The sequence below is a fragment of the Stenella coeruleoalba genome (assembly GCF_951394435.1).
Source record: "Stenella coeruleoalba genome assembly, chromosome: 5".
Taxonomy (NCBI): Eukaryota; Metazoa; Chordata; class Mammalia; order Artiodactyla; family Delphinidae; genus Stenella; species Stenella coeruleoalba.
In genome coordinates this window covers 79509676-79534372 of record NC_137150.1, presented here as the reverse complement: position 1 = coordinate 79534372, position 24697 = coordinate 79509676, and the positions used below count along the sequence as shown (strand labels likewise).

The following is a 24697-nucleotide window of genomic DNA, read 5'->3' as shown; positions in this document are numbered from 1 at the left end:
TCTTTTTCATTTTTATTCTTCTCTTCCCCAGTGTTATTGCAATATAATTGATATGCTCCAGTGTATAAGTTTAAGGTGTACAGCATAATGGTTTGACTTACATAAATATATTGTGAAATGATTACCGCAGTAAGTTTAGTTAGCACCCATCATCTCATATACATACAATAAAAAGAGAAAGAAAAGAAAGAAAAAAATGTTTCCTTGTGATGAGAGCACTTAGGATTTACTCTCTTAACAATTTTCGTGTATAATGTACGGCAATGCTAACTATCATCATCACGCTGTACGTTGCAGCTCTAGTAATCATTTATCTTGTAACTGGAAGTTGGTACCTTTTGACAACCTTCATCCAATTCCTGCTCCCCGCTTCCCCCACCCCCTCCTCTGGTAACCACAAATCTGATCTCTTTTTCTATGAGCTTCATGTTTTTTTAGATTCCAGATATAAGTGAGATCATACAGTATTTGTCTTTCTCCGACTTACTTCACTTAGCATAATACCCTTAAGGTCCATCCGTGTTGTCACAAATGGCAGGATTTCCTTATTTTTATGCTGAATATTATTCTGTTGTATATATATGCCACAACTTCTTTCTTTTTTAAGATTTATTTATTTATTTGGCTGCACTGAGTCTTTGTTGCTGTGTGCGGGCTTTCTCTAGCTGTGGTGAGCAGGGGCTACTCTTCACTGCGGTGCACAGGCTTCTCACTGCGGTGGCTTCTTTTGTTGCAGAGCACGGGCTCCAGGCACACAGGCTCAGCAGTTGTGGCTCGCGGGCTCTAGAGTGCAGGCTCAGCAGTTGTGGTGCACGGGCTTATAGTCCCTCCAAGGCATGTGGGATCTTCCCAGAGCAGGGATCGAGCCCGTGTCCCCTGCATTGGCAGGCGGACTCCCAACCACTGCGCCACCAGTAAAGTCCCTGCCACAGCTTCTTTATCCACTCATCTTTTGATGGACACATGTTTCCATGTCTTGACTATTGTAAATCATTCTGCTATGAACTGCGATGTGCAGATATCTTTTCAAGTTAGTGGTTTTGTTTCCTTTGGATATGTTCCCAGAAGTGTGATTGCTGGATCATATAGCAGTTTTACTTTTTAATTTTTTTGAGGATCCATACTGTTTTCCATAGTGGCTGTACCAGGTTATAATCTCACTAACGGTGAACAAGGGTTCCCTTTTCTCCATATCCTTGCCAGCATTTCTCTCGTCTTTTTTAAAATAAATTTATTTATTTATTTATTTTTGGCTGTGTTGGGTCTTCGTTTCTGTGCGAGGGTTTTCTCTAGTTGTGGCAAGCGGGGGCCACTCTTCATTGCAGTGCGTGCGGCCTCTTCACTATCGCGGCTTCTCTTGTTGCGGAGCACAGGCTGCAGACGTGCAGGCTCAGTAGTTGTGGCTCACGGGCCCAGTTTCTCCGCGGCATGTGGGATCTTCCCACACCAGGGCTCGAACCCGTGTCCCCTGCATTGGCAGGCAGATTCTCAACCACTGCGCCATCAGGGAAGCCCTCTCTCTTGTCTTTTTGATGATGGTCATTCTAACTTGAGGTGATATCTCATTGTGGGTTTGATTTGCTTTTTCCTAATGACTAGTGATGTTGAGCATCTTTTCAATGTATCTGTTGGCCTTTTGTATATCTTCTTTGGAGAAGTGTCTGTCTTTTGCCCATTTTTTATTTGGATTATTTGGTTTTTCGCTATCGAGTTGTTTGACTTCTTTATATCTTTTGTATATTAACCCCTTATCAGATACATGATTTACAAATATTTTTCCTATTCCATAGGTTGTCTTTTCATGTTGCTGATTGTTTCTTTGGCTGTGCAGAAGCTTTTTAGTTTGATGTAGTCCTGCCCGTTTATTTTTGATTTTGTTCCTTGTGCTTTATGTGTTATAGCCAAAAAAATCATTGCCAAGACACATGTCAAGGAGCTTTTTTCCCATGTCTTCTTCTAGGAATTTCGTGGTTTCATGTCTTACATATAAGTCTTTAATCCATTTCAAGTTAATGTTTGTGAGTGGTATAAGATACAGGTCTAGTTTCATTCTTTTACATGTGAATATCCAGTTTTCCCAGCACAAATTTTCCCAGACTGTCTTTTCTCCATTGAGTATTCTTGGCTTCCTTGTGAAATACAATTGACCATAGATTCTTGGGTTTATATCTGGGATCTTGGTTTTTTCCCCTGATCTTCTTTTCTGTTTTTATGCTAGTACCATAACGTTTTGTTTACTATAGCTTTATAGTATGGCTTGAAGTCAGGAAGTGTTTTTCATTTTTTTATCAGTATATATTGCTTCTTTAACTTTTTCAAAAGGAACTTAAAAATAGATGTTAACCACTAGGTGTTGAACACCTAATAGCCATCACCACAGTAAGGTAGGGTCTGCAGTGGTAGAGTTTCAGGCATATGGATAGCCAAGGGCAAGGAACCAAACAGCTCTCCTTAAATGGTGCTTCCATACCTGGCCACTAACTCATGGGATCTGCTCTCTTGATGGGGAGGGTTTGAGTCAGGTAGGTGTAGCTTGGGGCTTTTTCTAAACTTCCTCGTCAGTGTGGTACCATGAAAAAAGCATGAGCTTTGGAGTCAGACAAACCTAGGTTTGGATCCCAACTCTGACACTTAGGAATTGTGATGTTGGGCAACTTACCTAACCTCTCTGAGAATCAGCTTTCACATTTTCAAAATGGAGAATTTTATGTCTTTTGTGGATTGGCTATGATTATAGAATGGAGAATGCTGTTAAAAGAGAGAGAGAGAGAGAAAAAAAAAGCACCTCATGTAGTGCCTGGCACATTAAAAAGTGTTTTCTTCTTTGAAGGACCCAGATATCAATGGAGGACTGAAAACCCATCTGGAGAGTAATGACCAATCCCTTGTTTAGCAAAACATTTCAAGTGCTTGTGTTTTCAAGACTATTCTAGATGAATGAGACAGAACTATCCTCATTGTCCCTAAAGAGCTCACAACTTAGTGATGGAGATGACATAGGTTCAGGCAACACCTAGCACTTAGTGCTGGAGGAGAGCAGGTTTGCAATAAGTATTTGCTGAATTGGATTTTTTAATGAAAAGTTTTGGGGAAAGGTAATATATTCTTATAGTTCAAAACTCAAAAGTATGAAAGAGTATACAATGAGCAGTTTCCCTCTTACTCATAGCCCTGGCCTCAGCTTCCCAGTCTTTTTTCCCATAGGCAACTGAAGTTATCACTTTATTATGCATCCTTCCATAGATATTTAATGCATATACAAAGGAATTGTAGAGCTGTTCTGTTATTCTCTCTTTTTAAAAAAACAAATGCTTGTATACCATTACACCGGTCTGTGCCTCATTCTTTCTGCTTAACAATATATCTTGGAGACTGCTGTATATCAGTACATGAAAGTTTCCTCATTCTTTTTGATGACTATATAGTATTCCATTATATGGATATTCTATTATTTATATAAATAGCTTCCTATTGATGAACAATCTCATGCTATTACAAAAATTGCTGCAATGAATTACCTTATAGATACAGAAATGTTCTAGAATTGGAATAATGAAAAGGTTCTGAAATGTGATTGTTGCTTAACTGTCAATATAGTGTAAACCACTTAATTATGTGCTCTAAAAGGGTGAATTTTATGACATTTGATTTATATCTCAATTTTTTTTAAGTTTAGAGAAACAAAAAAAGAAACTTTACTCCAAGGAGGACAGGCTAAATCCTGACATATTAAAAAAACAATTTTCCTTGGAAAATTGGAAAGCAGTTAATTTGCTTTTTTGTAAAGAACATTATACTTTAAAAAATAAACACCACGAGGGCTTCCCTGGTGACGCAGTGGTTGGGAGTCCGCCTGCCGATGCAGGGGACGCGGGTTCGTGCCCCGGTCTGGGAAGATCCCACATGCCGTGGAGCGGCTGGGCCCGTGAGCCATGGCCGATGAGCCTGCGCGTCCGGAGCCTGTGCTCCGCAACGAGAGAGGCCACAACAGTGAGAGGCCCGCATACCACAAAATAAATAAATAAATAAATAAATAAATAAACACCACGAATTTTCAGACTTTTCTATAATTCTACATTAGGTCAGGAAGAAGAGAGAAGAGGTTAAAACAGGGAGGAGAAAGAAGAATCAAAGAGGGAGAGTTCCAGGAGGACAGCGACCCCTCAGGCAAGCCAAGGCCCACAGAGGCTGGGAGGAGCGTGCCACAGGAGACATGGAGGCTCAGGAGACATGGAGACGCAGGAGAGATGGTGGCGCAGGAGACATGGAGGCTCAGGAGACATGGAGACGCAGGAGACATGGAGGCGCAGGAGACATGGAGGCGCAGGAGACATGGAGGTGCAGGAGATATGGAGGCTCAGGAGAGATGGAGGCGCAGTATCGAGGAAGGAGGGGACAGAAATACAGAGCAGGAGCTGGCAGAGGGAGAAGGTACAGGAGCCACTGCGACGACTCTTAGATTCCTGCGGAATGGAAAGCTGGGAAGCTCTCTGCTGACAACCAGAAATAATAGAAAAGTGATTGAAATCTTTACTTCATCTCTTAAAAAATGCCGTAGTAGAGCAGGCTTATTCACAGCACAGCAGAGCTGCCTGAAGCCCTCACTCTCTCCCCCGTGCACAGCAGGAGATTCTTAAAGATTTCTTCCCTGTTCAGCGGCTTGTCTCTCTCTGACTCTCCCCCTGCAAGTATCAATTCTTCATCCACCAGTGATCCTTGGTCCTTTCTATCACCTCAGTCAAGGTGATGAATATATCCATTATGCCCAAAAGTTTCCTCGGCCCCTCTGCAGCTCCTGCCTCCTGCCTCTTCCCTGCTTTCTCCCACTATAAATTAGTTTGCATTTTCTTGAGTTCTATGTGGATGGAATCATATAGCATGTACTCTTCTATAGAATGGCTTCTATCGCCCGTATGGTATATCATCCCTTGTTATTGCTGAGTAGTAGTCCATTGTATATATGTACCACTAAACTTTACTCTGATGGTTAGGGATGCAGGACCCAGAGAGGGAATGAAATATGACCAGTACAGGACCTTAACAAAAATCCAGAATGGGGCGGGAGGAGAGCCATATTTCCCTAAAACACAAATGCAATTTGCACTGTGAAAGAATGAGGCTGCCATGATCACATAACTGATCAAATAAAACTGTGTTTGTTCCAATCTGCATCTCCAGATCTGATCAGATTCCGGCCATACAGGGAAGTGGGGCAGCTTAGCAGGCATTACCTCTGGGGGGATTCAGAGAAATGATTTAATTGCTGGCCTTTTCTGCCCTAAACCCTTGAAGAAGTTTGGAATTGAGGAAAGAAGTACCCACACGTTATTTTTGAGTATAAAATAACTTTTAGTTGTAGCAAGTTGGACCAGATGAAACAAATGACTTTAAAATGTTTTGTAAATTGTAAAGCACAAATCAAAGGCAAAGCCTTCTTTTCCGTCAGAAACCACCTCAGGAGTTATTTTGTGCTCCGAATAAAATTTAACGTTAAAGATCGCTGCTCCAGGAAAAACGAAACCAAACCAAACAAAAAAGGGACTTAGAGAACCATCAGTGCGATAATTCAAAGAAGTCATAATGTTATATCATAATCCGCAACTGTGTGTACCTCTGTAGGAGGAGACTTAATGTTCTTTGGGTCCATGATAAATCCCACAGAACTAGTTCTGTGGCTCCAACCTTCTATAGCAACCTAAACAGACAATGGAGGCTTTCTTTCCATCTATACCTACTCAGCCATTTTGTATCAAGCTTCTATCCTGTCCAGAATCCTAGGGTGTCCCCAGTTTGGTTGGGCCCCAGGAACAACAGCCTAAAGAATTCTGAGACTTTGAGACGATACTCTTGGCAGCCCCTGCAACACCACCGACCAGTATCACCTTTAGAGCCTTGCTCCTTGCTCCCCGAAGTATGGGCTGCAGATTGGCTGTATCTGAATCACCTGGTAATTTGCTAGAAATGCAAATTCTTGACTCCCTCCCTCCACCCTCCCATTGGAATCTGCATGTTAACAAGATCCCGGGGGTTTGTATCCACATTAAAATATGAGAAGCTCTGGTCTAGATCAACTTCAGCATGCATCAGAATCACCTGGGAAGCAACTGCTGCTGCTGGACTTATCTAGGGACCACAGTCTGAGAACCACTGCTCTGACTCTAGAGCTGGATGATTACAGAGATCAAGTGGATCCTTTCCCATTTACTGAGTATGATGGAGAATTCCTATGTCTTCCAACTCGGCCCAAGATGAGAATCCAAGAAAGCTAACACGCCTCAGGGACCAGGACCATGGCCTTTTCCCTTGGGTTGTTTTAATATTGCCTCCTGTTTAAACAGAGCTGTGGACTAGAGGTTCTGGGGCCTCTGTACCAAATTTATGGCAGAGGCTCCATCCGGGAATGTGTTTTCCTCGCCTTTAAAACAAACGGAGCCTGAGGTTATACAACTGAGAGCCATGCTACTGGGAGGTGGGTCTTTGAGAATGGAATAGGACAGAGTGGTGACCCTGCACTGCCCATCTGTGGAGTGTTCCTTATAGAAGCCCTTTGAGGCTGAGGCTTTTGTCTTTGAGTCCTGCTTGGGAATGCTCCGAGCTCTCAATCCACCTGTGCCGTGCAACAGCCATATACCTTGGTACAGACTCACATTGTGAAACACATCAAGGTCAAGCACAGTTCCAGGACTGCTGCCTTTGTATTATGAAGATACCCCTCAATGCATAGAAAAGTGACCTCAACCAGAGAGAGACACAAAAGCCATTCTGAATAGGGAGGTGAGTGTTGACTTGTAAGAGGTTGGTCAGCTCTACCCCAACTGCCCATCAGATGGGAGGCAGCAAACTGTTTTCACCAAGACTGAATCTCACAAATGATAAATTTACATCGTATAGAAGCGTCAAATAGGAATAACTGTCATTGTAGAATGCTGCTTATATGCCAGGGTCTGTGCTAAGTATTTACAAGTATTACTTCAATCCTAGCTATGAGGTTAATATCACTGTTATCCTCATTTTACAGATGTGGAAACTAAGAAATGGAATTATTGCGTATTTTGTCCAAGGTTACAAAGGCAGTTTGGCATTCAAACCTGTGCTCTTGACCATGACCTTGCGTGGCAGGTTACAGAGCAACACCTTGTTGTGGGTGGGAAAGAGTCGACCTACTGTGCACAATAGGGATTTTTTTTTTTTTAAACAATACAACTTTTTTAAGCATGGGAACTCTGTTTACTTATTTATTTATTTATAAAATTTATTTAGAGGCATGAGGCATAAATAGGGTTCTCACCAAGAACCCTATTTCATAAAATAGATCGAAGTATAGCTTTTCTAACTGAAGCCAGGCAGGGGCTCTGGACCCCTGCCCACACTCACAGCCCCTTCTCCACCACACCCACTCCTACCCTGTATTCACTCACAGGGAATAGTTCCACCTCTGTGGTCTCTGACCTCAATATTTCCAATCCCAAGTTCACTTCCTGCCCTCTTTCCACCTTGGGTAACTAAGAAGCTTCTCACCAGTTGGTCATGAATGAAAGGGGCAAAACATGGATGTGTCCTGGAGAAGAAAGGCTCTGGGCATGCACAGCCTTTGAGAGGTGGGTGGAATACTTTAAGTATGATGAATTTTACTCAGCACCTAAAATGATAGTTAGTGGTTGAAGGAAATGATGGGGGAGTTGTTTAGAAAGTATTGTAATAGAGAATCCAGGAAGAATGTTGAGCCTGAACACCTAGTATCTACCCATGTAAAAGGTCCAGTCCAGCTTCGTATTGTGTGTGGGTATGATCATGTGCATTAAGCATTAATGGATTGGCTTTAGTCTAATCCAAGGCATTAATAGACTGAGGATGTCTTGGGGGAGTGAGCACAGTGCTAACCCAAGCCCTGGTTCATGGAGTTCCCATACCACCTCTGTGCCTGAGGACATCAGCACCCAAGGCTTTGGTAGTTCCAGACCATCTACAACACTCTCACAGAGGGACCTCCGATGGATCTGCCCAAGGACCAAAGTGGCAAGTGACTTGCCACTCTCTCCATGCCATCCAGAAGGCCTGTGGCTGCCATTCCGGGTCACGGAGCTGGCTGGGCTGATCAGGTTCAGCCCTGAGGAGAGAATAGCATAGCCAGACCCTTCTACCCAGGCACTGGACTTCTAGAGTGGCAGGAATTTGAGGGGCCGTGTTGGTCCCTTATATGAGGTCCATTCTATCAATGACTGGTTTGACCCATTTGGTGGTGGTGCCGGCGGGGGTGGGGGGAGGTTCTCACCTTAAAAAAAAAAACACTTAACACCTTTAAATCACCTTTAACATTTTGGCAGATATTCTTCCAGTCTTTTTTCCCTTTGCAGTTTTTTAAACATAGCTGAATTCACAGGGTATATTTGATTTTGTGCCTTGTTCTTGTTTTACCTACCTACATCATAAGCATTTTTCCATGTGTTAAATCACTTTTCATAAGCGACAAGTACTCTTGAGTGAGGTAAATAAATTTACCTGCCCTTTGTTTTCTTCGTGTGTAGACTAGGCAAGAGTTCTCTAATTTTATCACACAACAGTCACCTAGAAGGCTTTTTAAAACACAGATTGCTGGGCGCCACCTCCAGAATTTCTGATTCAGTGGGTGTGAGTGGGGCCTGGGAATTTGCATTCCCAACAGGTTCCCAGGAGATGCTGGTGCTACTGGTCAGGGGACCACACTGGGAGAACCAGTGACATGAGGAGATTGTGTTGGGGGATTTCTAAGGTCACTGCTGGTTTCAAAAATCTAAGTGTTAGCATATTTTACAAATTCTTAAAAAAAAAAAAGACCTAACTTTTAAAACACATGGGTTTTCTAAACTTTAACAAAACCCTATTTTTTTTAAATATCAAAGAACATCATCTACCATTTACAAGTAATTGTTTCCACTTGTAGCTCATATGCATTCCATACTTACTTCTCTTTGAAGTTACCTCGATTTTTAAAAGGCTATCCTTAAAAGACAGTCAGACTTATACCTAATACTTTATTTTTTCTTTTCCTTTGCATAGTTCCATATGTATTGAAGAGCTGTGCAGAATTTATAGAGACTCACGGCATCGTGGATGGAATTTATCGGCTTTCAGGAGTCACCTCAAATATACAACGGCTAAGGTAAGCCAAAGAATAGCCCCCCAAAGGATTCTCCCATGATCCTTCCTCTGTCCATACCTCTATCTGCAGGTGTTGGGGGTATTAAAAACTGAAGGGATTGAGGGAAGGATGTCAGGGCAGAAGATCAAGTGCTGATGTTTTCAGATGCCTAACTCTTCTTAATCTAATCAGGAAGCTCACCAATCTGATGTAATTCTTTCCAACAAAAACTCCTGAGGGCTTTTCATCTGTTCCTATGTCTTGCACCAGATTTATCCCTCTTAGGTAGATTCAATTGAACTCAAATGATTTAAATTGCAAGTTGGGAAAAAATGATTTATTATTACTCACTTGCCTACCCACAGCTCAGATCCCCATTACATGGTGTTCAGAACTTGCAGGTCATCGTGAGTTTTTCTGTTGGCACACACTCAACATTTGATATTTCATCTGGTCGAGAAATCAGAAGTCTGCATGATTGTGCATTTCTCTAATTGATGCCTGTATTTTTAAAATTATTGATAGAGGAACTATTTCCAATTCTGTGGATTTATCCTAAACAATTCTAAAATGCATCCTAGAATTTTTTGGAAGAAATTTCTATCACAATGAATTAAGAGGACAGTAATCTTCTTTATATGTATTATATCTGTAAAATAAAGGGAGTGTATATAGTGTAAAATAAAGGGAGTGTATATAGTGTATATATAGAATATATACATTATATATAATATATGTACAGTTCCATGACTAAAAGAATAGGTTTATGTATTTTGAATATTGTTCTTTAATACAAAAAGAACATATTTTAATGTATTTATTATATATTCTTTAGTTACAAATGTAGACTTTTCAAATAAAACATTCTTGTTACAAGATTAATATGTGAAATTTACATGTGCAGGTAATTCATTTTTTTATCTTCTTCCTCCTATTTAGTTTTCTGCCCCTCGTCCTCAAATCTCAATTGTCATGAAACTATACCAAAGGAATAAAACATTCTTTTTACTCCCAGAGAAGTGATAGCTGTTAAAAAATAACTGGTTTATTGCAGCCAAAGTTTTTTAACAGAGCTATGTGCTTACATCATTTCACTAATTTATTCACGTGACATTTTTCAGAGTTTCAACAGCAAGTATTTTTAACAGTTTACTCTTAGCTCTGAAACATACTAACAGTAGCTGGTATCGTGGAAGGACATTTGGACAATGGCCAGTTCTTTTTCACTTAAGGACTGACCTTAGCCTTGACAAGGGAAATTTCTGGCTAACTAAATAAGCTCTAGATTGTTTGTGTTCTGCCCTCGTAAGAAAAACACATGCCTATGAATTTGAGGCCATTGCATGGTTTGCTTTTCAAGGCCTCACTCAGTTCCTGTCAGGTTCTGACAGCATCGGGGATTTCCCTTCCCTTTATTAAAGGGGCAGAACCCGACTACAGGAGAATGGGCAGCACGCTGTTTCAAGATGCTGGTTCTGAGAGTCTGGTTGACTTTGTCACTACATGTTTGACCAAATGAATACTCTCAAGAAAGCTAACTTCTCTTCTGCATTAAAGCTCAGCTTTATCATCTTTTAAATATATATATATATATTTAAAATAAATTTATTTATTTATTTATTATTTATTTTTGGCTGCATTGGGGTCTTCGTTGCTGCACGAGGCTTTCTCTAGCTGCGGCGAGCGGGGGCCACTCCCCGTTGCGGTGCCCGGGCTTCTCTTGCTGCGAGGCTCAGGCTCTAGGGCGGCCCCAGTGGGTGTGGCTCGTGGGCTCCAGAGCGCAGGCTCAGCAGCTGTGGCGCGTGGGCCTAGTTGCTCCGCGGCACGTGGGATCTTTCCGGACCAGGGCTCAAACCCGCGTACCCTGTATTGGCAGGCGGACTCCCAACCACCGAGCCACCAGGGAAGCCCTAAATAGATTTTTAACTTTTAAGTATATATTATTTGAGGCAGTATATTCATGTAACCTTGTTAGTGTTTTTTTAATTAGAAATGAGGCCTGGAATCTGACGACGCTCCCAAGCACCCCACTCTAGGTTGTTTAAGAAGATATTTGTAAGCTCATTTGTCCTGTGGGAGTCACTATCAAGCAGCCTAGAAGTTTCCATTCAGCATCAAAGGGAGAGTTGATTGAAGTTCCCAAACCTTGAGTTTGAGTCTCCAGATAAAACAAGTTTGCTGACATGAATATGTGGACGTGAATGATAACAATCTGACTCACCCTGGTTTTGGTCTCTCCTCCAAGAAAGAGAAGTTCATTTAAAACAATATTTTGGAAAAACTGAACTCTCAACAGGGTTTTTGGAAAATTGTTTTCGTATTTCCCCACTGTTCCTAATGGAGACTACAGACATAATGCCATGAGAAATCCTTTTGTAAATGGGATTATGTCTTTCTAATTACAGCAGCTTCTGCAGGGAAGATCCAGACCTGAAGTGGAAATCTTTCCTGTAGCTTCCTTGTGCCTGAAATAGAAGGTCTTTTTGAGTCAAGGTCAAAAATATGGTCAGATCAGCAGTTTAGGGTCTTTTTACCCCCTAAGCAGCCAAGTAGCTGCTGACATAGAACACATGTTCCTGGGATTGTTATGTCTCTGTCTGTGTTGTTTCAGGCAAGAGTTTGGCTCAGATCAATGTCCAGATCTGACAAGGGAAGTGTACCTCCAGGACATCCACTGTGTGGGCTCCCTCTGCAAGCTCTACTTTAGGGAGCTGCCCAACCCCCTCCTGACTTATGAGCTCTATGAGAAATTCACGGTGAGTGTTTGGATTTCCGTTATGGTTACTGGGTGGGATGCATGGATGGGCCAAGGAAAGTTTCAGCACTAAAATTACAATAATAATACTCACCAGATGGTTGCCATTATCTTGGTGATGGAAGTAGGATGGTACAGTGAGGAAAGCAAGGTAGTGGGACTGTTTGCTAAATTTTTCCTTTCTTCAATTTTCAGAATCATGTTTGTTTGTGTGTAAGAACTGGGTTAAATCATCTCCACATTTATGTAACCAAATGCGTGTCATTATATAGGGAGGAAACTAAGAACCAGAGAATGAAGTGACTGGCCCAAGGTCACTCTGCCCCCTAGCAGGACAGGAACCTGAGGCTCCAGATGCTACCCCCCGTGGCTAATTCATTTTGGGCTATTCCTTCCGTGTTTCTTTTGGGGGTTGCACAAAGAGGTAGGGGGGTAGAGAAGGGAGAGAGAACAAACAGAAGTCAACAGAGAGGTCAGAAAGCTGGGAAGAGAAAAGATTCTGGGAAAAGCAGCCGAGAGGGAGTGCAGGTTAGGCCAGTGAGTTGGATTGGTGGAGGATGGATGGGCAAGAGCAGAACACCTATATAGCAGCTGTATGGTCACCAAATAGGGTCCCCAAAGGAAAATGAGAGAGGAGAATAAATGCTTAGAGCATGTCTTTTTAAAAAAAAAAAAATCTTTATTGGAGTATTATTGCTTTACAATGGTGTGTTAGTTTTTGCTTTATAACAAAATGAATCAGTTATACATATACATATGTCCCCGTATCTCTTCCCTCTTGCGTCTCCCTCCCTCCCACCCTTAGAGCATGTCTTTAAAGACAGCATTAAAAATAGGGCTTGGACATTTGGCTGCAGGTGGGGAGGTGCAGAGTAGGTGAAGAGTTGGGTTTAACCAAGGTTGAGGCTCAGCTAGAAAAAGAGGAGGAGGGTTATGAGAGTGTGTGCAAGGGAGTGATTGAAATAATTGACCATAGAAATTTGTCTGGATAAGAAGGGAAATGAGGGCCTAAGGCAGGTAACAATGAAAAAGTAGATCAATAGGTCATTCATCCCAGTAAGGTCAGCAGACTGTTGGAGTAGGGTGGTCAGAGGGGATGTTTGAAATTAAGGTTATGAAGGAGTTGCAATTATTGGTAAGGACCAGATCTAGGCTCTAACCCTGGGAAGGAATCTTTCTTATGGCTCTTGTAATGAACTTATTTTGAGCATATAAATGTTCTTCAGTTTGAAATTATATAGGGATAAATGAATGCTTTTTAAAAATTGGGTGTGGACCATTAAAATAGATTTAGGCGTTTTCAGTGATACAGGGAAACACTCACTATGATAACTGGAAAAAGCAGGTACACAGTTGTGTATTAAGACATGATTAAAAAGAAAGATGTTCACAAGATTAATAGCTATTTATTTCAATGATGGGATTATAGATAGTTTTCCCTGCTTCTTTATACTTTAACTTTCAAAATCTTATCCACTAAAAATACATTATTTTTTTAAAAATAAATATATTTATTTATTTATCTTTTGCTGCATTGGGTCTTTGTTGCTGCGTGCGGGCTTTCCTTAGTTGTGGTGAGCAGGGGCTACTCTTCGTTGCGGTGCGTGGGCTTATTGCGGTGGCTTCTCTTGTTGCGGAGCACGGGCTCTAGAGCACAGGCTTAGTAGTTGAGGTGCACGGGCTTAGTTGCTCCCCAGCATGTGGGATCTTCCCGGACCAGGGCTTGAACCCATGTCCCCTGCATTGGCAGGCAGATTCTTAACCACTGTGCCACCAGGGAAGCCCCCCATTAATTTTTTAATTAAAAAAATATTAGGTCAAAACATACAAACAAACAAAAGTGGGCATAAATGTTGACCACTTGAAAAGCCAGCATAAACCAGCTGAGGGGACTCTTAAAGATCTAAGAGGACCTTGAGATCTAAGGCAGAAGGCAAATGAGCCTCCACTCTGCATGGCTAAGTCATTAATAACGGCAGCCTTTGACCCTCCAACTACAGAGGAGTCTTTCCTGGAACCAGGAGAAAAGGTTGTGGGTCTTGTGTGTCTGTCAGATTATCATCATCATCATGATATATAATACTCAATAAAAATAATCATCCTCAATAAAAGACAATTTGGAAAATGGGGGAAAGTAGAAAGGAAACCTTGGTCTCTCTTCTTAAAGACCAGAGACAACTACGATTAACACAGGGTTATTTCCTTCATTCTTTTACTCTTTGCATAGTGTTTTTGTTGTGTTCTGTTTTTCTAAACCAAACTAAATTTTTATTGTAAAAATTAAAGCAATCCAGAAGAATATAAAGGAGAAAGTATAAATCACCTGAAATCTCACGTCCTAGGCATATTTTCTATTAACATTTCAGGAGACATCCTTACAGATCTCTCTGTCTTTCTCTCTCTCTCTGTCTCTCCCGTTCTTTCTCCCAACTTTTGTTCCTCAATACTACATATTGCTGTTTTGGAATGGTGCTAATTCAACAATGTGACCATCTTTCCATGGTAACAAATACAGAGAGGCACTCTTTTTACAGTGTATTCTCTCATACACCCGATGATTTCTTAAACCAGTTTCCTACTGATGGACATTTAGACTTTTTGTTTCTTTCTTTCTTCTTCTTTTTTTTTTTTTTTTTTATTTTGGGCCGCACCATGCAGCATGCAAGATTTTAGTTCCCCAACCAGGGATCAAACCCACGCCCCCTGCAGTGGAAGTCTTAACCACTGGACTGCCAGGGAAGTCCCAGGACTTTTTGTTTCTTAACATTTTGCTTTTTATAAACAACATTATAGTGATATAATGTTGTATATATAGTGATATAATGTTGTATATACTAAAATATAGTTTATTTTTGTACATATATCTTTATACTTTTGTCTGTTTATATCCTTATGAAAAATATCACAGAAGAAGATTTACCGAGTAAAAAGTGCTTATTTAAAATTTTGTCACACGTTGCCAAATGGTTCTGTAGAGAGACAAGAATGTTCTTTTTCCTGCAGCCTTGCCAACACTGAGTATTTTCAATTTGTTAAACTGTTTGACAATCTCAGTCAACCAAAAATATATCTTACTGTTCTTTTAATTTGTGTGTAAGACTTTCTTGTTTGTTTTCTGCATAGTTTTAGTCTTCTTATCACTATACAGTTTCATCCTTGAATAAGACAACAATATCATCACGTTAACTAACTGAGTGAGTCTAATTTAACTAAATTTCACTCTATGATAGATGGGGGTAGATAGGCATTCTTGTCTAGAGACTTGAGAAATACAAGTTTCTTCTTAGATCTTGTTTAGAGGCTCAGAAGAAAACCCATGCTGATCTCTCCCCACTTGTGTTCCCTGACATTGCTAATCATTCTATCTCCCACAGCGACAAAAAATACCAAAGCAATGTTATTGTCCGCTGGTCGTCAAATCTCAAGAAAACTTAACATTGTATTTAAACATAGTTTAGTGACAGTAAGGAATAAAATAAAAATGTTTTGTTGTGACAACTGAGTTCTACATACGTAGGACCTAGTGATGTTAACTATGTAGAAAAATTTATCATTGATTAGATTGCTTTGATCACAGTGACGAATTATGAAAATATAAGCAAACCTTCTACAGGGACATGGGAACAGCTCTATCACATTGTCACGCATTCTTACAATGATTTATTTAAACTCACTTGCACAGCTGAAGTAGAATAACATTTCAATGGAATATAACAGAATTAGAAAAATATTAATAGAATAATAATAATTATGATATCTGCCACTTATTGAGTGCTTACAATATGATAAGCTTCTTACAAATATTATTTCATTCAATCCTCAAATAACTCTGTGAAGCAGGTTTTATTGCCTCTTTTATAGATGAGTAAATTGAGGCTCCGAGTGACTTTTGCCTGGGTTTGTACAGCTAGTAAATGGAAGTAAAGATTTAACATTCTGTCTCAGAACTACCACACTATTTTCAAAATAGATTTAACAGCTCTTAAATAGGCTCAGGTATTAAATAATTTAATATGAAATAAGGAAAACATCCCAAACTGGTGAAGGAAAAATTCAATAAACAATGTTAGGAAAATTGGCTAAGTGTTGGGAAAGGGGAGAAGTCAAGTTACATTCTTACCATTTAACGAATTTCAGGGTGGAGAAGGGCTTTCTAAGAATAAAAGCAAAGGAAAAAGAAAATCACCAAAGACAAATTTAACAAACTAAACTACATATAGATTATTGTTTTCTCTATTTAAAAATACATTAATAGGGCTTCCCCTGGTGGTGCGGTGGTTAAGAATCCGCCTGCCAATGCAGGGGACAGGGGTTCGAGTCCTGGTCCAGGAAGATCCCACATGCCGCCCACGTGCAGCAACCAAGACCCAACGCAGCCAAAAATAATAAAATAAATAAATTTAAAAATACATTAACAAGGGCTTCCCTGGTGGCGCAGTGGTTAGGAGTCTGCCCGCCGATGCAGGGGACACGGGTTCGTGCCCCGGTCCGGGAAGATCCCACATGCCGCGAAGTGGCTGGGCTCGTGAGCCATGGCCGCTGGGCCTGCGCGTCTGGAGCCTGTGCTCCGCAACGGGAGAGGCCACAACAGTGAGAGGCCCGCGTACCGCAAAAAAAAAAAAAAGTACATTAACAAAATTAAAAGGCAAATGACTATGGAAAACATTTACAATAAAGATGGCAGGAGATTAATATTTTTAATTATATAAAACTCCTACCTATCAATAAAAAATAAACAGATAACACCCTGAAAAACAAATGAGCAAAGAACCTCAACAGACAATTCATAGAAGAAATATAATTATTTAAAAAGTATAAATGGGGAATTCCCTGGCAGTCCAAGGGTTAGGACTCTGCTCTCTCAGTGCCGAGGCCCCAGATTCAATCCCTGGCCGGGGAACTAAGATTCCACAAGCCTTGCAGCCAGTAAATTAATTAATTAATTAAAAATAAATAAAAACCAACTTAAAAAATATAAATGTATTAGAAAAATATATTTGCATATTAAAGAAACATTTTTTAAATGTTAGTATTTCATGCTGCCTAGCCTGTGGTGACACTGGCTCTTTCATAGTTTTCTATTGCAAGTGTCAATTGGCTGGACATTGCAGAAAGTCATTTGAAATTACTATCAAGAGTCCTAAAATGCTCATATTTTTTAATACAGTAACTCTGTTCTAGGACTCCATTCTAAGATAATAATCAGATGCGCACACAAATAATTGATTTACAAATATTTCACTGCCATATTACAATAACAAAACTGGGGAGTATCTACACGTCTAACACTAAGGGATGGGTTAAATAAATGATAATAAATCTATTGTTTTCAATCCTGTGTAGCTGTGAAAAGTCATATTTCTGAAGACTATCTGCTGTCCATAATATAAAGTTAAATGGAAAAAAGCAGTATAGGCAACTAAATAGGAAATGATGCCAGTGTTCATATTTGGTGCTGGGGAGCCCGGACCCATTGCTTCTTTTAATGCTTCACATGTGAGTAGGTTAATAGTCGTTATTCTGGGTGGTGGGATAGCAGGTGCTTTTTATTTCCTTCCAGCACACGTATTAGTTTCATGAGGCTGCTGTAACAAATTACCACAGGCTTGGTGGCTTAAACAACAGAAAGTTCTTCTCTCACAGTTCCAGAGTGCAGAAGTCTGAAATCAGTTTCACTGGGCTGAAGTCAAGGTGTCAGCAGGGCCATGGTCCTTACAGAGACTCGAGGGGGAAACCTGTTCCTTGCCTCCTCCAGCTTCTAGTGGCTGCTGGCATGCCTGGGCTTGTGGCTCACTCCCATCTTTGCCTCTGTGGTCACACTGCCTTCTCCTGTCTGTGTCAAATCTCCTTCTGCTTCCCTCTTTTAAGGATACCTGTGACTGGATTTAGGGCCCACCTGAATAATCCAGGAGAATCTCCTGATCTCAAAAGCCTTAACTTAATCACACCTGCAAAGACTCTTTTTCCAAATAAGGTAACATTTACAGGTTCTAGAGATTAGGATCTGATATCTTTGGAAGCAACTCTTCAACCTACTACACTACATTTTGTTTTTATCAGAAGAAAAGTTCATTTTAGGAAAAACTCAATTTGGGTCAGATTGATTTAGCTAAAATTGTTACACCCAAGATAGAGAAAAGTTGCTGCTTCAGGATTTTTAGAGAAGGCAGTTTAGAGAGGTATTAAATTTTATATTGAAATTACGTCTTTGTGTATCAGTCTCCTTCATTGAACTGTAAGCTTCCTGAGGACAGAAACTGTATTTATTTTATTCATTATTGTGCTTCCTTTCCCTGCTCTCCAGCTACTGGAGAATGTTGTGACTGTTACCTAGTAAGCATTTGCTGGCAGGTTGCTTGACCCACACATGTCATCTGAAGTGTCACTGGGGGTGGACCACTGGTGTGTGGCATCAGGCAGAGGCTGACTGGCTGTGAGCTCAAGACAGCTGCCAATGGGGCAGCAGCCAACTGTCCTGGGTTGCCAGGGACTCCCCTACTTTTAACTCTGAAAAGTCCTGTGTCCCAGGAAACTCCTCAATCTCAGGCAAACTCTGCTGATTGGTCACCCTGCCAGGAGCCCAAAGTTGAGGGGAATTGTCTCAGCAAACCTGGTGCTCCTCACTCAGGAGGTTTGGTTCTCGATGGTACTGTCCTGGAAGTGTGGCCAAAATGAGACTTTCTGGCATTTTCAAATGCAAAGCAAAAGACGGACTGATTCACTTACTCATTTCATGTAACGAATGTCTGTTGAACACCTGCTGTGTATACCAGGCAGGCACAGTTCCAGGTGCTGGGGGTTTAATGGTAAGCAAGACAGAGAAAATCCTTCCTCTCGTGAAACTTACATTTTAATGAAGGAGATAGATGATAAATGAATTTAAAGCATAGCTCTATAATCTGAACTGTTGATAAGCAGTACGAAGCCAGCTAATGCAGAGTACAGGGCAGAGAATGATGGGGACTGCTATTTTTGGTAGGATAATCAAAGGTCTGTCTATGAGGTGATATTTAAACAGAGACAAGGATGAAGTGAGGGAACAAATTGTGCAAATATCTGGTGGAAGAGGGTGCCGAGAAGAAACAGCAGGTGCAAAAGCCCTAGTCGAGGACATGCCGAGCTTGCTTGAGGGAATATATGGAGGCCAGCTTGGCCCATAGGGAGCAGGCAAGGAGGAAATGATGGGAGACCGGGAATTTGCAGATGGGCCAGGTCACGTAGTTATGCTTGCTGCCATGGGTGTGACAAAGACAGGTAGGTATAATGACTGTCTGGAAGAGAACAGTGGTTGTCTCTGGAGACAGAGGGTCTGCAGTTAGAAGTCAGACTAACTTTCTTCTGTGTATTCCTTTGAATGCTTTGCTTTTTTTTTTTTTTTTTTTTTTTTTTTGCGGTACACGGGCCTCTCTCGCTGCGGAGCACAGGCTCCAGACACGCAGGCTCAGCGGCCATGGCTCACAGGCCCAGCCGCTCCGTGGCACGTGGGATCTTTCCGGACCGGGGCACGAACCCATGTCCCCTGCATCGGCAGGCGGACTCTCAACCACTGCGCCACCAGGGAAGCCCGCTTTGCATTTTTAAAATCATGTGCATGAATTACTTTTTAACCTAACGGCTTAAAATAATTAAAAATAATAAAGGTGGCTTTATAATAATTTTTAAATAATTAATACAAAATAAAGGGTAAAAACTGAGTTGCGGCTGGGCGCAGTTGGAAGGGACAGCCACGGGTTGTTTGTCCCCCCTGGTGATGGGCCTTCCCCGGGCGGCAGGCGTAGAGGTGGTATTCAGGTAAGCAGAAGAAAGTAGAGCCTGGGCCCCGCCAGAGGGGACTGGAGTCCAGCCTTCGCTAGAGTCCTCCAAGGGCAGGAAGCTGGTCTTAGGGATACTGATTGGAAGCGAACAAATAGTCACAGAGTCAGCCTAGATCTTTTAAGGTTTAGCTGTTAGCAAGGTTGGCTTGGCTAATGTTGAGTGAAATTCTCTTTCAGGCAAAAAATTGGGGTGGGCAAAATTTCAACTCCTTTCCCTCAGTTCCCCACTGATGGATTCTGCTCTCCTAATGGGTGAAGACAAAGAGATCAAAAAATAGCTTTGCAGTGAGCAGACCCTCTGGGAGAAAAACAAAGATCTAGAGAGATTCCAAATGGAATTGGGGTGTGATAGGGAGAGGCTATAAATAGTGAAATGAACACCAGTCCCAAATGGGACCTGCAGGCATCAGGGGTGAGCCCGCCCAGCCTCTCAGAACAAAGGTGACTAACATCTTCCTAAAGTATTAAAGGAACTTTCCATGAGGGCTGTTGAATTGACCTACACATTTTTTTCCCCAGACACATTTTTAGAAAGTGGGGGGAAGAGGGGGAGGCTTGGGAAGGGTGTGTGTGCAAAGCTTTGCAAAGCTCATCCCAACTTTGCCGAGAGAGGAAGAGAGGCCTACCTCTCCTCCCCATTTGCAGGATAGAATGTGGGAGGATCCACAGCCACATTCCTCTGCCCCTCCTTCCCCTGAGCTCTCTCCCCTCACTTACTTTATGAGGTCCTCCCTGTCTTGGGAATCAGGGTCTTCTCCACAAATCTGTTTTCTAAATGACAGCTCCCAGGAAGAGGGCAGAGGCGTCAGGTGTTTACTCCAGGCCCCGTGCTTGTCCTCACCCTCTACATCCTGCACGTCTCAAAAAGCAAGGATTGCCACAGAGATCATGCTTATGCCGGCTCCGTTCTCAGGCTTGCAAACCCACCAGAAGATTGAGACACCTGTGATTGTGACCCTCCCAGCCCCGCATTTCTCCCCATTTCTGATTAGGAAATGAAATCTAGTTTTCCCACATAGAAATTTTTGATTGCCTTTGAAAATTGTCAGCTTCTGTGGATGCTTTACTTCAATGAAGTGAAAAAGTCAAACAAAAACAGCTTGGTGGTCAAAGCTCTGGCATGATGTCCCACTTAGGGAAATGGAGCACGGGTAGTCCAACAGATCGACAGGGAGCGCCTGCTGTGTGGCAGGTGCGTTCTAGGCACTGGGACTCATCACATCCCTGCACTTACGGACCTTACATCTAGCAAGGAAGACAGACAACAAGCAATAAGCCTAATAAATAAGTACATTATATGTGTGAGTAATGATGGCAAGTGCTGTGGGAAGAAATGGAGACAAGCGAGGCGGGTTGGAAGGTCTGGGTTGGGGGAGCGTGTTGGAGTCCTCCTCCAAGTGAGACCGGAACAGACACAGCAAGTGTGGCCTAGGATAGGGTCCAGCAAACAGAAGGTGCCCCATAAAGTTCATTTCCTTCCACTTTTCTGTGCCCCCAAATTCTCATTACTGAGGGTTTGAACTTCAGCCTTTACATTCAAGCAAGAAATGACAGTGAATGACCGAACAGCGTAAGAAAACCACACCACAGTTAGGATCTTCAAATTAGAGAATATATTTTCTGATTATACTTTTCATTATATATAAATGCAAAGCAAGTTTCCAGCACTGTGAGGAAATACGAAACTGTGTAAGTCACGTGTGCCTGTGAATTCAGGATCCCGAGGATTGAAGTGAGCTTAGGAGCCACTTTTCAAGTATCTCTTGACCTGAGTGGGATGACGTAGCTATTATGCATATGAAAGGACTCAGGGAGCTGTAGCAGAAGATTTGTACATTTTTAATATATGTAAACTATACCTCGGTAAAAAAAAAAAAAAAAAAAAAAAGATGTAATTACCACTGACCTTGAACTTAGGTATGGCTCCCATGCTGTCAGTCTTGAGCACTCAGCCACTGCACTGGGAGGGGCCCTTGAGCCTGAGCACAGGCAGGACAGAGTCTCAGGACGGGACACAGGGGACTCTGCCGAGGGACACCTGTGTTGTGCAGGAGCCCCGGGCAGGACTGTGACCGCACTGCCTTTACTGAAGCCCCAGCCTCTCCTTGAGGGCCTGGGCTGAGCGGGGAACCAAATACCCACGCCGGAAACAACCAGAGAGCAAGTCCGGACAAGGCCACCAGGTCTCAGGGGCAAAGCTCTTATCCTGCTGAGAAGGCACGGCTTCACGTCGTTCCTGCTTCCTGGCATCAATGACAGGCAGCCGGGTCAAGGGATAGTCTCAGGCTAGGTGGGGAGTGGCTGTTTGCACCCAAAAAGATAGCTGGCTGAGTAAACAGGGAGCCAACCTCTCATCTCCATCTCACTCTGTCTCCCTGTCTCTGTTTCTCTCTCCCAGTGTCTCTGTGACTCTCTCTGCCACACGGGACACACCCAAGATTCTACACCTTTTTTACCAGATACCTACCAAACATCTGAGGATGCACAGAGACCCTGTGTGCCCACATTGTTAGACACCTCCCATCATGAACCCTCAGAGATTTTAGGTGGTTTGTTTTTTCTAGAAAAGCATGCCTCCTGGAAGGACAATCTCTAGGCATGGCTGGGAGGCTGGAGTACCAGAAGCCTAAATAAAACCTGCAGACACAGGTGGGTGTCCCCCTTCCCGAGCACTCACTGGACTGCTTCATTTCCTCTCTGCAGGAGGCGGTGTCCCATTGCCCAGAAGAAGGCCAACTGGCCCGAATCCAGAATGTTATCCAGGAGCTCCCCCCATCCCATTACAGGTAAGAATCCTTGGTAAAAGCAATTCACAGCCTCTCGATGTGATGTAATACCATAGATGCAGGCTAGCATCATAAAAGGGAACAAATTCAGTGGACAGTGGCTTTCCCAGGGCAGGTTGAGGGGAGAGAACAGGTCACTTTTATCAGAGTGAGTTGGTGCCTGACCAGAGACACTGGTGGGAAGGGACAGCCCATGTCTAAGTTACTTTCAGAGCACCCCTCAGAGTTCCACAAGAATCATTCTGATCACAGAAGCCAGCCTCACAGAGATAGTCTAGGTTCTTACCAAGGTTCATAGCACAACCAAATCTATGGAAACCAAGATGGTTCTTTTTTATTTTTCGCGGTACGCAAGCCTCTCACTGTTGTGGCCTCTCACGTTGCGGAGCGCAGGCTCTGGACGCGCAGGCTCAGCGGCCATGGCTCATGGGCCCAGCCGCTCTGCGGCATGTGGGATCTTCCCGGACCGGGGCACGAACCCGTGTCCCCTGCATCAGCAGGCAGACTCTCAACCACTGCGCCACCAGGGAAGCCCCACCAAGATGGTTCTTAAACAGGGTTTGACTGTTGCTCTTGAGCATTTGGCTGACTGTTCTGTCTGTATGCTCATCAGTACCATCCCCTCCATCATTTCATCCTTTCATTTCATTCTCACAATTTAGCCCCTAATCCTACCGCCTTTCCCATTGCTCCCTAAGCCTGCCCAGCTTTTACCAGGGGAGCAGGTTTTGATGTGGTATAAGGGCTTCCCAGCAATAACAGATGTTATTCATCCATCAAATGAGCTCCCTAACAAGTGCCAGGTACCTGTAGTTGTGAGAATTACAATAAAAGCTGAGATGGGGCCCAGTTTCAAGACAGTATGAGGCAGTGCTGCCCTGGGTGAAAGGAGGCACAGGCTCCCAGTGACGTGAGTCCCCTATTCTGTCTCTGGCTGGTGCTCCAAGGGCCTCAGCTGACTTCTGTCAAACCCACCTCTTCCCCACCCACAGCCAGTATTCCTGAGGCTAAGAAAATTGCTTCCATCTATCTTGATATCTTCCTGATAGTCCTCCAAAATTCATGAGATAGAAATATTTTAGAGTCTCTTAAACTCAAACTTTAGAAATTATCTCGAGATTCAGGCTTCACACAGGCTCCAAAGTTTCTTACTTTGCTTTTTAAAAAATGAACTGTTACAGGACCTTGGAATACCTGATTCGACACCTGGCCCACATCGCCTCCTTCAGCAGCAAGACAAACATGCATGCCAGGAACCTGGCCCTGGTGTGGGCTCCAAACCTCCTCAGGTAACCACCACCCCTCACCTCACTACCCCAGTGAGCTCAAGGCAGCCCCCAATTCAAACAAAGACTGGACTCTTCAAAACCGAAGCCCCTTGTAGACAAACATTTGGCTAAGTGGTTGTCGCACGTGGGAATTAAAGGTGATTTTTTAAAAAATAAATTTATTTTATTTTTGGCCGCACTGGGTCTTCGTTGCTGCGCGTGGGCTTTCTCTAGTCGCAGTGAGCAGGGGCTACTCTTCATTGCGGTGCACGGGCTTCTCACTGCGGTGTTTTCTCTTGTTGCAGAGCACGGGCTCTAGCTGCACGGATTTCAGTAGTTGTGGCATGCGGGCTCAGTAGTTGTGGCTCACGGACTCTAGAGCGCAGGCTCAGTAGTTGTGGCGCACGGGCTTAGTTGCTCTGCGGCATGTGGGATCTTCCTGGACCAGGGCTCGAACCCATATCCCCTGCGTTGGCAGGCGGATTCTTAACCACTGTGCCACCAGGGAAGCCCAAATGTAATTTTATTTTATTTTTATTTTTTGCTGTACGCGGGCCTCTCACTGTTGTGGCCTCTCCCGTTGTGGAGCACAGGCTCCGGACGCACGAGCTCAGCGGCCATGGCTCACGGGCCCAGCCGCTCCACGGCATGTGGGATCTTCCCAGACCGGGGCACGAACCCGCGTCCTCTGCATCGGTAGGCGGACTCTCAACCACTGCGCCACCAGGGAAGCCCCCAAATGTGATTTTTAATAGCCCTTTCCTGCTAACCATGGAAACTCTGGAACCCAGAGGTATCTTCTGGCTATTACCAGGATGTGGCCAGTGTTATGGGTCTGTATGTTATAATTTCCTGAAAAGGCCTTTCTGGGTCTTTGGGGCTTCCTTTGCTTTTGTTGGTTTTGGTGGGGTCCTAGCTGTCTATAACCTGAATCAACTGCTTCATATGACTTCATA

General features: G+C 42.9%; 1 protein-coding gene across 2 annotated transcripts in view; it reads left to right on the top strand.

The window, feature by feature from the left end:
* Window positions 1-24697, top strand: part of ARHGAP31 (Rho GTPase activating protein 31) — a 113091-nt gene that overhangs the window by 53701 nt on the left and 34693 nt on the right. The window contains exons 1-5 of one of the 2 annotated variants that reach the window (XM_079922989.1): window positions 6745-7598; window positions 9037-9139; window positions 11730-11874; window positions 22391-22473; window positions 23655-23762. In XM_079922989.1, the coding sequence (XP_079779115.1) occupies window positions 7532-7598; window positions 9037-9139; window positions 11730-11874; window positions 22391-22473; window positions 23655-23762 (506 nt within the window). In that variant the 5' untranslated portion in view covers window positions 6745-7531. Of the gene's footprint in view, window positions 1-6744; window positions 7599-9036; window positions 9140-11729; window positions 11875-22390; window positions 22474-23654; window positions 23763-24697 lie in introns of those variants that run through there. The other variant, XM_079922988.1, reaches the window with a different exon arrangement.